Source organism: Vanellus vanellus (genome assembly GCF_965231255.1).
Source record: "Vanellus vanellus genome assembly, chromosome: 3".
Lineage (NCBI taxonomy): Eukaryota > Metazoa > Chordata > Aves > Charadriiformes > Charadriidae > Vanellus > Vanellus vanellus.
This window is the reverse complement of record NC_138907.1, coordinates 104,752,474-104,769,762: the sequence shown is the minus strand read 5'-3', so window position 1 is coordinate 104,769,762 and position 17,289 is coordinate 104,752,474. Positions and strand designations below refer to the sequence as shown.

Below are 17,289 nucleotides of genomic sequence, written 5' to 3'. Positions count from 1 at the left end.
TCACAAGGAGGCATCAAGTGTGGTCATGGCATCAAGCCTGTCAGAGTTCAAGAAGAGTCCAGATGATGCTCTCAGTCATACGGTTTAGTTTTAGGTAGTCCTGCAGGGAGCAGACAGTTGGAATCGATGATCCTTCTGGGTCTCTTTCAACTTGAGATATTGTATGATTCTAAGATTTTTTAAGTGTCTGTCATTGTTATTTATCTGTTGCATTGATGATATTGATCCTGAATCTACAGTTCAATGATTGCCAGTTATGTTTCATTAATAAATCAATAAACTGCTTTGATCTGGATTTGATTTAAACCACATGAGTGCATCACTTTTTCCCTGCAACACATAGGAGGTCCAGAAGTACTAGCACTTTGGTTGAACTTAAAGTAAGTATTTCCTATGAACACAAAGAATTAATAAACCAAGGACACTCCCATTTGTCATCTCAGTTTCCCAATATGGAGACATATGCGGTTGTAGATAATTCTAGCACATAAGGTGTGCATCAAGCTCAGCAGACACCTACTCTAATAAGAAAAGTATGGTGGAAAGCTCTTTTGCATAATACCTAGGTTACCAGGACTCTCAGGGAGTTTGATCCATGAGTATTATATTCCTGAATACGTAATTCTCTAGCTTTAAATAGAAACAGTAAAGATTGTCCTTATTACAGTCTTTCTTTACTTTCGTAGAATAGCATATGGAAAAAGGGATATAAATAATCTCAGACAGAAGCAGACCCAGAATTCAGGCCTCACGTTTTCTGGTAAATCTGGTAATCAAATGGATTATCTTAACTGACACAAGATAGGAACAGTGCAAGATGTGACAAAGACAACTTTATTGTCAATTAACTTCTATAAACTTAGATAATTTCTTCAACTAAAAAGATGATGTCCATATAAGTAATGTCTTTGAATGACTAATAAAACTTCTATGAAAGTTAGCTGTCTATGGGAAGTGTAATCACATTTTCTACATGATGATGATGTTACTAGAGTTTTCTATTGAGAGTACTGTTGAGTAATATCCTTTCATATAAACAAAAGAACAGATGGCTATCTGTAGCCAGGCATTTTTTAGCCTGGTTTCCCAAACAGAAAAGACTTGTGCTTTCGGTCATTCTCTATATGTATGTGACTGCTAGGTCCACATTTAACAACATTTGAATTTGTTGACCAGTTGCAACTAAATTTTATATATTTGGAATTACATTCTCAAAGATATTACATTTAAAATTCTTAAAGAAACTGTAGCCAGAGAGAAGAATGATTCTTAAATTATTGCACTCCTATAGGAAAGACTTTTGCATAAGATCAGCTATGTTCTTAGACACTAGAAAAACCACAGAGGCTAACTATCATGTGTATCCCAAAAAAGAGATCTATATTATTATGAGTCTGTATTCTTAGATACCATACCATCTAACTGGAAGACAAAATGCAAAAGCAAAGCAGGTCCCCAGAGCTATTTATTTGCAATGATATTCTAGTTGCTTTTTATACTTCTATGCTTTTCAGATGAACAACTCCATATTTGGGATTTAAGCTTAAAACCTTTGTGAACTTACTCCTGCTGATTCCATTGAGAAGTATATTAAATCGCTTGCAGCGGATGATTTGATCTGAATGATCTGGGCTTTAGTTACGTGTTCCGCATTTATGCTGTGTCAACCAAAAAGTCCCTTAAGTAATGAAGGGAATTCCTCAGTACCATCACAATTAAAATAAATAAATGATAAAGATTCAAATAAGCTAATGAATATCAGGAAGACAGCTGAAAGCAGTGCAACTCTACAAGCATTGCAATTTACGTCTGTATTATAAATAAAAAATGTTCTATTTTTCATTATTATGAAGAAAGATAGCCTGATTTTAAGACTAGATGTAAAATAAAAGCAGAGGTTCTTACTTGTGTAAGTGATATTAAATCCTCTTCCAGTGGTAGAATGATCCGACTGAAATTCAAGTCTTACTATGTGCCCACTGCTAGCCAACTGAGAAGGGACCTCATTGCCAGAAAAAGTGCCGAGTGGTGGTAAATCTGAAATCCCATCATCTTTCACTGTAAGGTAGTCAAATTGAGGTTCTACGTCAAAGTCGTTGAAAATCAGATGAATTCTGCTTCCTGGCTCTGAGATAATTAACCAAACACAGTTCATATTGTTCCCATACTCCTCAGGGTAATTTGGAGAAAGAATAATTCCAGACGGTGTGGTGAAGTTGAAGAAACATGAGACTAAAGAAAACAACAATAGATACTCAAAATATTATCCATAAACATTACAAACTCTTGTTTTTATATTCGTTATTCTTGTGGAAAAATATGCTTTTGAAGTCTGGATGTCAAAACTACTACACATGCAACCTAGAAATGTTTAAGACTATCAGAATGTCTCTCTAATACAACATGTCAGCCTTGCTTTTTATTTCCCCAAGTGAGGCTAAGTGACTCCACCAGGGCCTGCAAGAGGTTTTTAGAAGCATGGAGAGAATGCCAAAGAAAGGAAAAGTAATCCCTGATGTATCAGAATTTGGAAAAATGGGCAGGTTTGTTCTGAAATGAAAATGCAACCTCCAAATTTGAATGTGATTTTTTTCTAAAAGGAATATGCATGAAAATGTATTTAGCAATCAAAAAAAAAAAAAATCAAGCACAAGGGCCAGTATTGTCTATAGTACGCAAAGTTCATGCTGATGCAAATAACAGAAATTTAGGTGTGCCTCGATCAAGATCTCTTAAGAGTATATAGTAGAAACTTATTTTACCCCTAGTTTCCCTGCAATAGCACAGGGCAATTAAACAAAAATGATTCATAGCTCTCCTTCTTTTTCATTTTTTTGGGTCAATTTTCATTAAGACAATTCCTAACTGATTTCAGAGTCATGAGCTTGTGGCTGGTACTTTCGTGAGAAGTACAATACCTTCAGAAAAAGGAAGGCTCACTACATATTAATTAACACAAAGGACAACCATTATTCAGGTCTTCAAACGTGTCAAACTGAACTCAATGTTTGTAAATAGGTGTTGTAAGTTTATGTTACACTCTCTTTCATAGGTGTGCACAGCACACAGTGAAGCACAGTAAAATGTTCCACACTATTGCCAACAAAAACTAAGATATCAACCCGATGCAATACAGCACCATGAAGAAACACAACTTCTGTCTTCAAAGGGAGTTGCAGCCACACTGTCTCTGTGCCCAGGCCTTACATGCTTGGACACATTTCAGCATTACATGGGCATATAGAGACTTCTTTCAGTCCAGAGCAAGTTTAGTCAGCTTGGTGAGACCCGTACCAATGCAGCTGCAACATATATATATATGTCCAAGTAGAACTGGACACCTCACTAAGGTTGTGTTGGAAATCCGGTACTGAATTATAAGACCCTTTATCAGAAATGGTAATGTGGTCTGGAGAACTGAAGTGCCTAATATACCTGTGTACTAGAAAGATTTACTCTATGTTACCACAGAAGAAGAAGAAAAAAGAAGAGAAGAAAAACCCTACCTCTATTTAAATCCATCTACAAGATTACCTACAAACATATTTTATCTTTTATAGCAAAATTCACAACTAATGATTCTACCTACTCTTTTTTCCATGTTGGACATCTTATATACCTTATATTCATTTTCATGCTTTATTAGGATATCAGGAAAAAACCCAGTTTTTTCTTACGTGAATCTGCAGACTGCTTTACACTGCCAGAATCAATGTGCAAGAGTCCTTTTGAACACTTATATGCTATTAGGAATTGCTCATTTGGAGTCTAATTCAATACACATTTACATTAAGAGTGTTAAATGGTTCAATTAAATATAAAACGAGGGGAAAGAACATTCTAAAACAGTCCTATGTGATGTTCCCTGTAAATGAGCTACTATTGAGCTGACTAAATTACTCATGGAACTGAAAAAGTCTTCAAGGTCTTTTGAAATGTTTTCCTCCTGGCTAGTCACAAATACTAAGAAAAGCAAGAGGCTAAGATCAGAAAAGTAATACTGAAAAAAATACTAATTCTTACAAACACAGCTGGGTTTGTTGCCAGACCACTGGTTATTTTGTTGACATGTGATCGTTCTCTCTCCCACCAGTTCAAAAGCTGCTTGACATTCAAAAGTAAGTGTGTCTCCATGAAGAAAACTGCTGCCAGTCCTTTTCCCATATGATGGAATTCCAGGGTCTCCACAACCTCCTTTCTCAATTTCTGAATATAAAAAAAAAAACAACAAAAAAAAAACCAACAACAAAAAAAAAAACAAAACACAATAATAAGGAAAATATATTTGCAAGCAATTTCTATGTCAGTATCAGATGCGCTTTCAAAATATTTGGCATTATGCCTTAAAGTAATATTTACAGCTGAAAGTGAACTATAGGTAAATGCTGTAAAACCACCTCTAAGATGACTTAGGATCTAAGGTCTTTTCATAAGCTAATAACTTACATACCTGCATTGCTGAAGATAACAAAATACTCATGTTTAATTGAATGGCTGCACTGAATTGAGGGGCAATGGGCACAAGTTAGAACACAGGAAGTTCCGTTCAAATACACGGAAACAGTTCTTTACGGTGAGGGTGACAGAGCACTGGCACAGGCTGCCCAGGGAGGTTGTGGAGTCCCCTTCCCTGGAGATTTTCAAGACCCGCCTGGATGCAGTCCTGAGTAATGTGCTCTGGCAATCCTGCTTTGGCAGGGGAGTTGGACTAGATGATCTCTAGAGGTCCCTTCCAACTCTGATGATTCTGTGAATTACAGAATATTTGAAGGTAAAATTATAAAGCCATAGTCTCCATTCTAACCATGGAGACACACTATGTGTAGATCCCATTTCTGGTAATGAAGTACTAGGAATAAAGAATCTATCTTAACTGTCACATCTGCAATTCCATATATAAAGCTATTAACAATACGATTAAAAGCATATAATTTAGTGATAGTGTCAATTAATTTCATTTTAAGCACTAAAATATATATCAAAAAATCAGGAATTATTTCTTAATCTCATACTTCCAAGTAGATTTACATTTTTCCCAGCTGCATTCAGCTACGCTGAAAAGAGATTAAATTTTGGATTATACTTCCTAGATATTCTCTCTGAGATCTGCTATTTAAATTATTTAATTTGCAGATATTGAAAGTACATGTACAAGATAAGAACATAAAAACTCAAGTCTTATGAAATTTATGAATAACAAGAACATTAGGAAAGGAAACGTAAATAATAATTGCCTGTTATAGAAATCCTGAGCCACCTCACAAATTACTATGCACATGGCTGTCCATCAAAACTGAAGAGTCCATTTCTTCGCCATTAAATTTAAAGCAGTTTGTTTGTTAATTTCCACTTGAGCAGAAAAAATAACAAAGCATTTCTGTTTCTATAAACTGTGTTGCTACATCTGTAGTAAAATACTGTAAATCTAATTCAAATGAAATTAGTGATAAAATTCTTGTTATTTACATTTTTCCCAGTTCAATCCAAGGTATGACATCTGAAACATTCAAGATAACGAATGTTAAATCCTGGCAGAAGTTTATATCTTGACATGCTATCTCCAACAGAAATTTTAAGATGCAGGATGGCACTATTATGATATGTGAAGGCAATCCACTATGTTTATATCCTTAAAGCAGTTGTGAACAGAGTGTTGACAAGCACGTTCAAAAAGGTATGCCACGTATTTCACAAAAGAGCAAGCTATTAATCAAGATAAAAAGAGGTATATTTTTTTTTTTCTTGGTAATCTTACAATCAAAATTTGAAGAGAAGATTATGAGTAACTATTACATCTATGAATTCAAAACAGTTCCAGAGTCAGTTTTTTTATTTAAATAATCTGTCTCACCAGAAAGCTAGAATGTATCAAATAAATGAAAACATATTCCAAAATGTCCAGTACGCAAATATAATAAAAAAACAGTAGAGTAATATCATTAAAAATATTTATAAATAAGGATTCAAAATTATATGTAGTTAAAAATGCTTTAATGTAGTTTCACCTGCCTGCTCCTACTGAGACATTGATTCTTACTGCCACAGTGGAGCACTGGAAACCTGTGTGTTTCCAGCTATCCACAGCTCCATATCCTACATGAAAATGTGGGGAGGTAAAGAAAAGCAGAACCCACATTTAAATTGCATTCACTGATAGAGAAGCTGTATCTAATCCAGCATGTCAGAATGATCCTAAGCACTCTTTTCCAAAAACCTGTTGTGTCTCGAAGATCAGGGCAATGCTGTTTCAGGCAGGAGTGTCAGGAGGCAAATTGTCTGCAAAGTTTTGCAAAGGCATTACTTAAGGTTTATCCCTTAAAAGAAAGCAACAAGTCTTTCTTTCCATGGTCTACAGAGGAAGTATCAAAATACCTTTAATTAATGAATTTACTGAGGTAGAAGACAGATCAGGATGCTTCCTAATTCTCAGAAGATACACCAAGCCCTAGGATAGGGGTATGGATCAGTGAACCAAAACTTTTAACAGAAATTACTTTGAATTAAGCTTTCTGGCAGGTTGAAAATTCATTTTTTTTAGGATACCAATACAGTACATCTTTAGTCAGAACCGAGCCTTTACTGAGGAAGGCAAGAATGAATGATAAACTTTGGAGACTAAGTGAATACTTTGTGCTTCTTAATATATCACCCTTCACCAAAGAATGCCCAGTTTTACTTGGGATGGAGATATAATTTGGATTTTTAAATAAGTGATTTGCAAGCACAAACAAGCAGTTAAAATATAAAAAAAAAAAAAAAACGAATTTCAGGTCAAACATTTTTTAAAATACTCTTATTCTTTGTAAAAATAAAGGTTTAATAAAACCTGTCTCAAAAATATTTTAATGATGAATTTAGGTTCTCTCTTAAAATACATTAGAAGAAATTTTTAAATCAAATTATTTTACATTGAAAACCAAATAACTCATAAAAATGTCAAAATGAAATGTACTAATTTTATTTCTATTTCACCTTTCATGGTGTGTGCTTGTTTGTTCAACGTAAAAAAAAATCAGGAAACGTCACAAATTTATAAAACACTTCTGGGGACGTCTCATTTGCATTTTGACAATAAAAGGCTTGAAAATTCCATCCAGCTCTGGAAATCTACATCTTCACAAATCCTGAAGTGAAGACTATCTATCCTTAACACAAGATGTAGTCTAGTCAAAAACAAGTTATTCAGGTTGACAGAAAGCACCCATTGAATTTCAATAGATAGCATTCACTTTTTTCTTCCAGTTTCACATAAAATTCCGGTAATGAAGAGTTATTATAACATGCATATCATATCACTCTTATTCATATTACATTACAGGTGTTACTATCAACACCACAATTTTAGATCAATTAATATTCTAACAATTTATTTTACGGTGAGACAGAGATCTGTTGTTTTCACACCACAAAATAACACACAACTTAGATACTTTCCATGCACTTTTTCTGTTCAATTAATTGTATTACAATTAGTTAATGCATGCATTAGACAATTTCCCTCCAAAATATTTGAAAAATACCAAACCCCAAGAAGCTGTGTCTTAGATGACTGCATTTCTCTTAGACTGATTGCAGGTCTGTAGTGGTTAAGATGACGAATCTTCCCTTCCCCATAAGAAGACAAACTTTTAGTAGTAGTCTCAGATCTAATGTCCAAATTTTAAATTTTTTATTATATTGTAAAATATAAATCCATGCAAAAATTCTGCCAGCAGCAAAACACAAGATTAAATATACACTTTCTTAGTATTCAGGAAATTATGAGGGAGTGACAGAACAAAGGAGATTAAGTCAGATGCAAGGCTGTCTGTAAATTTCTCTTTAGCAAAGAGCTAGATTTCCATCACATATATTAATGACAGACCAAAAATTAGGGAAGACAAAGAAGTCCAAATTCAGGGGTTTGTATTTATACATAAAGAATACTATTTGTTTATAACTAGATCTACAGGCATGGAATGATTCCCAACATTTTTCTGTCCTCTAGGATTTAACACAGCTTTTTATTTCATTGTCTCTTCTGGTACCTGTCCGACTTCCACTGATTTCATGAGAGAACAAACTTTTTAAATGTCTAAATTTAGTTGAGGTGCATTGTGCCTATTACTTCAACACATGCACCAATTCTTCTGCTTCAGAAATTGCTGTTCACTAAAAAGGGAACATTCTTCTGACCAAGTCAGTTGGAGCTATGTTCAGCTCTTAGAGAAATCCTATGGGACAGAAAAGGTTTTTAAAATGACAAACTTGAAAATAAAAGCTATGCTAACCTATTTAAAGTGCGGCAATAAAAACTCTATTCCTTTAGGATAATTCTGTGTACTCATTCAACGTTGGACTTCTTTTGATCTGAGTCCTTAGAGCTGTGTGAACTTCTTGAAGTTTGCAAATAAGCTCTCAAGCTCAAATTTGAACACCAGCTTCCTCTGGTAACCAAAATATTAACATTGATCTTACTCAATTGTTTCTGGCTTTCATGTACTGTCTTTCAGCAGCCTGGGGAAAGAGACTTTTCATCTTGTTTGTAAACTAGAAATATTTACTCAGTTTCAGAGAATATTCTCTCTTTAATGTCAGAAGAATGACAAGATTGGATTTCTGATGAGAAGATCATATTCCTCTAAATTTAATCAAAGATGTTTCTGTTGCTGTATTTTCTTTCAAAGGAAAAAATATGGCAATTCTAAAGTGATATTAAGCGTCTAAATTAGTATTATCACTACTATTTGAAAGGTGTCACATTGCAATTTGAATTTTTTGATGAAAATGCTTTGCATTACTTTCACCCAGGTATCTGAAAGATATAATAAAATACTTCATAGATTATAACATTTGACAGTCTTGAATTTATTACTCATGGTAGTATTTACGCTTTTTTCCCCTTGTTACTAGATTACAAATACACAGTTAAAATGAAATTCATAATGCCACTGTGTTTTTGTTCACACTATCCAATATTCTAGCTTAGATGATTAACAGATTGTCATCAAATCACTAAATCTGTAGCTAGATACAACTTTTACCAGTAGATTATTAATAATAGCCTCATGCTTAAATAGCTCAGATGTATAAATACAATTTAAATTAAATAAGTGCCTTAAACATGTGGGTTACACAACAATCGTTTCAAAGAAGAGATACATATATAAACATATATATACATATATAAGAGATACATATATAAAGTCTATCAGAAAGTTGAAGTCAATACCTCTAAAACCTAAAATCATTAATTTGACAACATTCCATAATTATCATCTTAGCTATAGTCAAGATAGGTTAAGGGAAGCTGAGAACTGTGACAAATATACATTTACAAAGAAAAAAAAAGATAGTCTAGAACTTTATGTCCATGTCAGATGGGACCTTTTCACTTTAACATCTAAACTCTTACATGGCAGACCACAGAAATTCATGTTTTAAATGCAAGAAAAATCATTTAGTTTATTTCTTCTTATTCCTTATACTTCCCTGAATTAACAATCATAATACCTGACACAGTGGAATCTGATTTAAAAAAACACAAATGGAGAAACCCTTATGCAAAGAGAAACCTGTATACAAAGAAAAGGGATAGATATATATGCTCAGGATTGCAGAAGAGGACATAAGTAAAAGAATGATACTATGGATATGATTTCTGCAAAGGAACATGGGAACAACTACTGAAAGTGAAAACGATAAATCAAAACTTATGGAAAAAAATATTTCAGATAGCACATAATTGGACTGTAAAAGTGGCTATTAAAGCCAAAATGAGGTTGGCCTAAAGCTAAAAACAGGGTGGTCTTGCATGATAATTTTATAGATGATCACAATTTTATCATTATTCCAGTAAATTTCTTCAAAGAAATTTTACAGTACAATTTATTATCAGTCTCCAACTATAAAAAGAGAAGGCCTTCTTCACAGGTCATATAGTTCCGAGAAGCATTCTAAGAGGTTCTCACAATTTCTTTAAAATGTTTTGTCCTTGCTTTTATGAAAAAGGCCACAGATCATTTCCAGTTGATTAATTTTTTTTGCTTCTACCTTATTGCATTCTGTATCAATATTAAAAAACAAACATGACCTAAGAATCAGATACATGGATAAACAACATGATTTTTTTTTTATAGGAAGAGCATTTCAGCTAACAGTTCACTATCATAGCATATGGATGGCTTTTTAGTAATAATTACACATCTTATTGTATCATATCATATCTTATAATGTAAAAATCCTTGAAAGTAATAAAACCATTTAAGAGGAAAAATATATCAAACCTTTTCAACAACTATCTTTTTTAAGTTTAATATTTACTGTGTACTTAAATATTCCATTACAGAATGCAGAAAAAATAAAATGTTGGTTTGTTTACAATCAATTTTACATGTCCCGGGGTAGATGCAGACCAAATCTGAACAGGGAGGAGGAATAAGCTTTCTGTTGCAGAAAAGTTTATGATACCAACTAAATGACTGGTGAAATTCATTATCAATAATTGCAGAAAAATAATTCTGGAAAAAAAAATATTATGAGCTTGCAGGCACAATGATAGGTTCTGAATTGATAGTTACCACTCAGGAACAAAAACTCTGGCACATTAAAGATAATTCTATGAAACTGTAAGCTATTGAAAATGTTAGGAATTGCTAGGAAAGGACGAGTGAACGAAACAGAAACTAGTGTTCTGACATCATGCAAAAACCTATTTCATTTGCATGTTGAATATTGTATGTAGTTTAACCCCAGCCAGCAACTAGAACAACACAGTCGCTCACTCACTCCCCCAGGTTGGGATGGGGGAGAGAACTGGAAAAGTAAAAGTGAGAAAAAATTCATGGGTTGAGATACAGACAGTTTAATAAGTAGAGCAAAAGCCACGCGTGCCAGCAAAGCAAAACAAGGGATTCATTCACTGGCAGGCAGGTGCTCAGCCATCTCCAGGAAAGCAGGGTTCCATCACGTGTTAATGGTGCAGACAAATGCCATAACTCCAAATGTCCTCTCCCCTTTCCTTCTTCTTCCCCCGGCTTTATCTACTGAGCATGACAACATATGATAGGGAATATCCCTTTGGTCAGTTGGGGTTAGCTGTCCCAGCTGTGTCTTTTTGTGCATTCCTGGCCTACTCACTGTCGGGGTGGTGTTTGGAACAGAAAAGGCCTTGACTGCTTAGCAACAACCAAAAACATTAGTGCGCTACCAACACTATTCTCATCCCAAAGCCAAAACATAGCACTACAGCAGCTGCTAGTAAGAAAGTCAACCCTAACCCAGCCGAAACCATGACAGTAGTTCTGCTCCTCCATATAAAAAGGATACATTAGAACTAGGAAAGGAAAAAAAAATAATCAAAGTTACTGTTTCTGAATAACTGAGGGCCAATTAAATAGACTGAAAATCTCTTTTTTGAGGGGAGGTGAAATATATGTATTCAAAAAGTCATTGGACAAATAGATGGAAGAAAATCTTATTGAGAGACAGAGTAAGTACTTGAGCCATACATCACTGGAAACAAGGAAAGTACTCTGGGATTATCTCAGTCTCTTGATTTATCACTGAATACTTCACCAGTTTTTCCTTAAACATTCATTATTTTCTAGTATCAACATGCTATGGGCTTTCAGTCTCACTGTAGATTTTTATTCTATGTTTTGTGATAAGGAATGTCATATTGTTCAAATTTCCAAGTTCTTGTTTCTTTACTAGCAGAAAGAGTAGAGCCTGTCTATACAAAAGGCTGAGCAGTGCCCTGGACAAAAGTTATTCCAAAGATATCAGGTAGAATGCAAGTTAGCATGTTAAGGTGGAAAATGGGAAGTACAGTAAAAAGCAAGTGCAGCTGCCTCAGAAATTGTCAGAATACCATAAGCATGAATCTTGTGAAAAGGTGAACCATGGAATGAGGAAAAAGACAACAAAGAAGCTTGTAGAAAGTCATTAAATGTAAGAGAAAGAAAAATAGCTAGCTGGAAAGGAGAATGAAGAACATGTCCTTCACATTTCCAGAAAAAAAAAAAAAAAGAAAAAATAGCCAGAAAACAAAAGTTTAAATAAAATTAAGTAAAGGGCAGGATAAGAAGAGAATAGGTTAAGGACTATTTAGAAAATGTAGACATATTCAAGGGAACAGGGCTGAATTAATTTCACATTAAAGTTCTTAAAATTAAGCAGTCTATAAACTATTTGCAATTATCTTCAAGAACTTATGGAGGACAAGGGAGGTCCCAGCTGACGGAAAAGGTCACATGTAATAACTGTCTCAAAAACTGTAGAAAAGAGGACCCAAAGAATTATACAAATACATTGTATATATAATTTGTCCCCTGAAACTGGGAAAGTTGTATGTTTTATCTTCCTTTACAACAGAATATCCTTGAACATCTTTACCTAAAACTATCTTAAGTCCTGGCAAGGGAGAGGTGGTAGTTGTCTAGGACAGAATCAATGTGCTACCAATACATTAAAAGCACAAGCAAATTGACCTGTGTAATTATAGGATTATAGAGCCAACACTGATCCTAAGCAAAGTAATGGAACAGCCAACACAGGAGTCTATTTCTAAAGGGTTAAAAAATGAAAATATAATTAACGCCATTTAACATGACTTTATGGAAAATTAGTCATGTCATACAAACAATATGATTTTTAGATTATAAACTTGGTTGGCACAATATATTTGGACTTCTTTCAACCATTTAAATTAGCAACACATGACATCTTGATTAAGAACTGGCTTCATAGAAAATCAATTTAGCATGTATTAAATGGGTTAAAATTAGATAAAGATAGTATCTCAAAGCATAAATGTGAATAAAGAATTATCATTAGGCAATAGAACTGCTTCAACTAGCTTAGTATATACTTTTTTTAGCCCAATCATAACAATTTGTTATACAAATGATATTACAGAAAAACAGTTAATCGATAGTGGTCATAGTACAGGACTTTATGCATATGTACCCATATAAGCACTGCTTTTTCTCATACTCTTCAAAGAACAAATTAAACATCAAAATTTCAAGCCTATGGCAACTGAGAATTTTGTAAACTAAAATTAATATTAGATTGGAGGACCTTATTTTCCCTGAGTATCCACTTCTGTACTTTACAATGGGTGTTTCTCCTCTTATAAAGACCAGGAGTGATGAGTTCAGTTTCACCAAACAAAATGGAAGATTAAAAGGGATGCAATGCGTGGGACGTGTCGGAGCTTCAAGATCAGAATGCTTCTAATGCAGGTTACAGAAACAGTAAGTCCTCAAGTGAAAAATGTTAGCTTTGAAAGCTATCCAGGCATATGGATAAAGAGGGAGAAAGGTGCCTTGGTAGTATTTGAAATAGGAAAGGTGATTATACTGCAACTGAATGTACTAACATTAGTGCAGTGTAGACTTCCAGATAACTTCATTTTACTTTACTCTATTTCAGTAAAGAAGGAAGAAGGAGGAAGTGTTACTCTAAAAACATTCTTCGGAAAAAAAAAAAAAAAACAAACCCAAAAAAACAAACAAAAAAACCAACCAACCAAACACTAGAAAGCATCTTTAGGCCCAAAGTTCCTATATTCTACCCTTGCAGGACAAATCCTGCCTTCCAGGGTTGGACTTAGTCCAGCAACCTTTAGCATTTCTTTGGGGATGCACAATTTCCACTTAGAACTCTAAGAAAAAGTTTCTCTCTTTGATTAACTTTGAGATTTTACCACTTGTGCTTCCCCTTCCATCTACAAAGAGCTTCCTGTTATTCTTATCTATATCTTGTATGATTACAATTTTTTTGCTGTGCCTCCCTCCTTCTTTGCTCCTGTCCTCTCAGACACCTGAGAGACCTGGGCCATGCTTATGGAAGACACACTTTCCTTCTCTGTCCAAAGATGTTGACCTGACCAAGGTTTTAGCAACAAGGACAAGGCAAACAAGACTTTTTCCTCCCTAAAATAACATACTTTCCAAGGAACATAACCTAACATAAAACTATTCTGCAAACAAACAAAAGAAACCTCACCACTTAGAATACACTCTGTAAGATATTCTATAGAACCATACCAAAACAGTGCATACCTACATGTACATGTAAATATTTTTTGGCATAGTATATATATGAGAAAATAGATAAATAGATAAATAAATAAATAAATAAATACAATTCATGTGTTCGTTTCAGTGAGAGTAATTAAACAACTGAAATGTCACAAAAACTTTTTACTGAGCCTTCATGGCCATTAGCCATCTAGTTGACTTTGCTTTGATGGACTGGACTTCTCAGTTGGAAAATTCCATTCAACATCTTGTTTTTCCATTTTCACACCCAGAAGAAAAAGGAAGAAAGATACGTTGGGGATTTTAAAATGGGTGTTTTGGTGAAAATAAACCTTCCCTCTGAATACTGCTTGTCTGTGAAGGTTAAGTGCACAAACTTAAAACTCCCAGCAAACTGCTACAAGAAAGTCCTGTGCCTCTTACAATTATTGTACAATCAAGCTTAACTATGGCTTTCATAGCGTCACTAGGGTACAGTATTTTACCTGTTCATCACAAAGATATTTTCCTAAAACCAAAAATAAGCGACTTCAAAGTGTTTGACAAGTAAAGTGTTACTAACATTATACAAACATTATATGTTCTGTTGTTGTTTTTATCTATTTATTTCTTTTGTGTTTCCACGCACACTGGAAAATACTATGATCATACAACATGTGTTTCCACAACAGGAAAACTTATGTCTTGTTCTATCCTGTCATTTATACCACTTAGAGTATCAATTTTGTGGTTTCCAAATTATTATAATCATTAGTGAAACCCAGAATTTAATTTTAAATGCTAGAGTGAACTAGAAACTAAAGACAGGAATCTAAAGACTAGATCTCAGAGAACACTGATTGTGATGGTTACCTTCAGGGTGCAAAACTTTCATGCAACACAAGTCTTGAGCTTTAGAGAAAATTGTGTGATTTCTACATACATTTACAATCTGATGCAATGTATATATACAGAAATGGTAGCCCAACTATTATTAACTCCCAGCTTGGAAAAAAGAGTTCTGGATGTATGCTGGGGTCATGCCCTCCATGGTTTTCTGATTACATTTCATCCTGAATAGAGATGATATGTGTTATTCTGAATAACACTACTTTGTGTACCTTTAGTTAAAGCAATCAATTCCAATCAAATTAAAAAAAAAAAAAACTTTATATGGCTTCTAATATGAAGCTCATAATTAAATAAAATTGAGTAGCATTGCACACTCCGAAGTGTTTAAGTGTAAAACAGAGCATGTAAGTACACACAATACTAAATTCAATATCATTATAGCCTTTTGTTAACCTAATTCAGCAATTCATGCATTTAATAGAGTCCGAATGGATCTTATTTTTACATAGTACCATATATACAATAAATAAATTAAATGAAAAAAGCCTAAAAATTGTTCTTGACAAAGTTTTGTATTATAAACTTTTTCTCAAATTTCATAGCAATGTAAAGATAAATCATTATTTAATCTTGAATAATAATAACCTGCTTTAATCTAAACTGCTAATAAAACAAGACAGCAATGTAAAAAGGCTGCTTTGGAGGATATGCTGACTTTGTAACAGGTGGAGGTGTTCGTGTGTCAAATCAATTTCAGTCAAAGTGTGAAATTAATGTCTGTTTATGAGTTGAATGCATAAATCACAGCTGGTAAAAGGACTTGATAAGAATAAAGTATTGAAGAACTTTGAAGCAACTCTTCAGTGAAATAAATCAATTCCTTACAGAGGATCTTATTAATAGATATGTTTGTGTCTGAATGAAAATTTTCAGCTGTTGCTTAATATTTCCCATAGATCTTACTTCAGTAACAACTATCAATATGAATTGTGTTATTAATAGTATTTGGGATTCAAATTTAATTATACATTTGAAATCATGTGACATGAGGAATTATTTCCATTTGGCACTTGAGAAGCAACAAAGTGACATTTAAGAAATTCAAGAAATGCTATAATGAAGGCACAAATGATGTAGAAACTGTTTAATGACCCAAACCTGACTACATCTTTTATCTTTTTGTGGGAAACTATTCAAAAAAAGCACATTGATAGCCTCACCAAAACCCTAAAAGCTGCTTTTAATGAGATGAGAGTAAGAATCTAGTTTAACTTTAAAATATGGAAAAATGCATATGAACAAGAAATTCCATATTTTTTTAATCTCAACAGCAGCTAAATTTAATCTACTATATGAAAATATCTTGAAATGGGTTAAAAATATCTTGAAGTGGGTTGTATTTAATTCCAGTACAGCAATTGTAACACACCAGTTTCACAAAATAATCTTACTCACTCTACTGGGAATTATCAGTGGTGGAGGAGGTCTACAGTAACCTGGACTATAATCAGGCCTCCAGGGATCTGGATGACATCCAGTGCAGGTGAAGGTTTGTACGGAGCACACCAATGTCATACACCAGCACCCTGGTGATAAGAGACTGGGCAGTCATTGAGGCACCAACTGCATATAGACTGGGCTGCCAGCACTAGCAGTTTGAAGAGAATCTCTATTCCCCCTTCCCTTCCCTCAGCGCTGGAAAGACTGTCCCACCAGGCTGGCCACTTGAAGGAAATAGGGAGAATCTCTTTCCCTCCTTGCCCTTACTGGGCTTAACCCATGACACACACAAATATCCATAAATAAGAAGAGACAGACAATTTCATGATAAAGTTACACAAATTAGTAACTTCAAAAATTTAGGAAATGAAACAACATGTATTAATCTGGGTATTGCTATAACATCACACATTTAGACTTATAATTGAATAAACAATACCTAAGCACTGCATTTTTTTCACCGAGAAATACCAAAAGAAACATAAAGGCTTAAAAAAAGACAGCACACAGCTGTTCTTGGAAATGCATAAAGAAAGAAGAGAGAAGAGTTGGTGCACAGTTCTCTCCCCGCTGTGATCTTGCTATGTGGTTTTCTGCAGGGTTGTTCTTAGGCCAGCCACTCTGCCTAAGGCCCTACTGCTAAATAAAGCAGGGACAAGGATGAGCTTGAGCACTTATCTCCAAATACCCATACTGCATAAGCTTTATCATGCTTCCTGGTGACGCCTATCAGTCCTCTCTGAGACACTGTATGGTCACGATTCAGGGAACAGCAAGCACCAGGGACCATTCCCAGTAGACTGGATGGACAAGACTGCATCAAGCTTTCATCCCTGTTTTCTACAAAGTCCTCCAGCACCACTTCACAAGCTTTATATCTTCAGACATACCTCACCACATCCCAATGTGTTCAGTATATACTCTGAGATTC

The 17,289-nt window shown here is 34.3% G+C and overlaps 1 protein-coding gene across 1 annotated transcript in view; it reads right to left on the bottom strand.

The window, feature by feature from the left end:
* Positions 1–17,289, bottom strand: part of CSMD1 (CUB and Sushi multiple domains 1) — a gene marked incomplete at both ends in the record, with an annotated part of 1,228,645 nt that overhangs the window by 309,493 nt on the left and 901,863 nt on the right. Inside the window, 2 exons of the mRNA XM_082481062.1 lie at positions 1,906–2,232; positions 4,024–4,206. Coding sequence (XP_082337188.1) covers positions 1,906–2,232; positions 4,024–4,206 — 510 coding nt within the window. The remainder of the gene's footprint in view (positions 1–1,905; positions 2,233–4,023; positions 4,207–17,289) is intronic.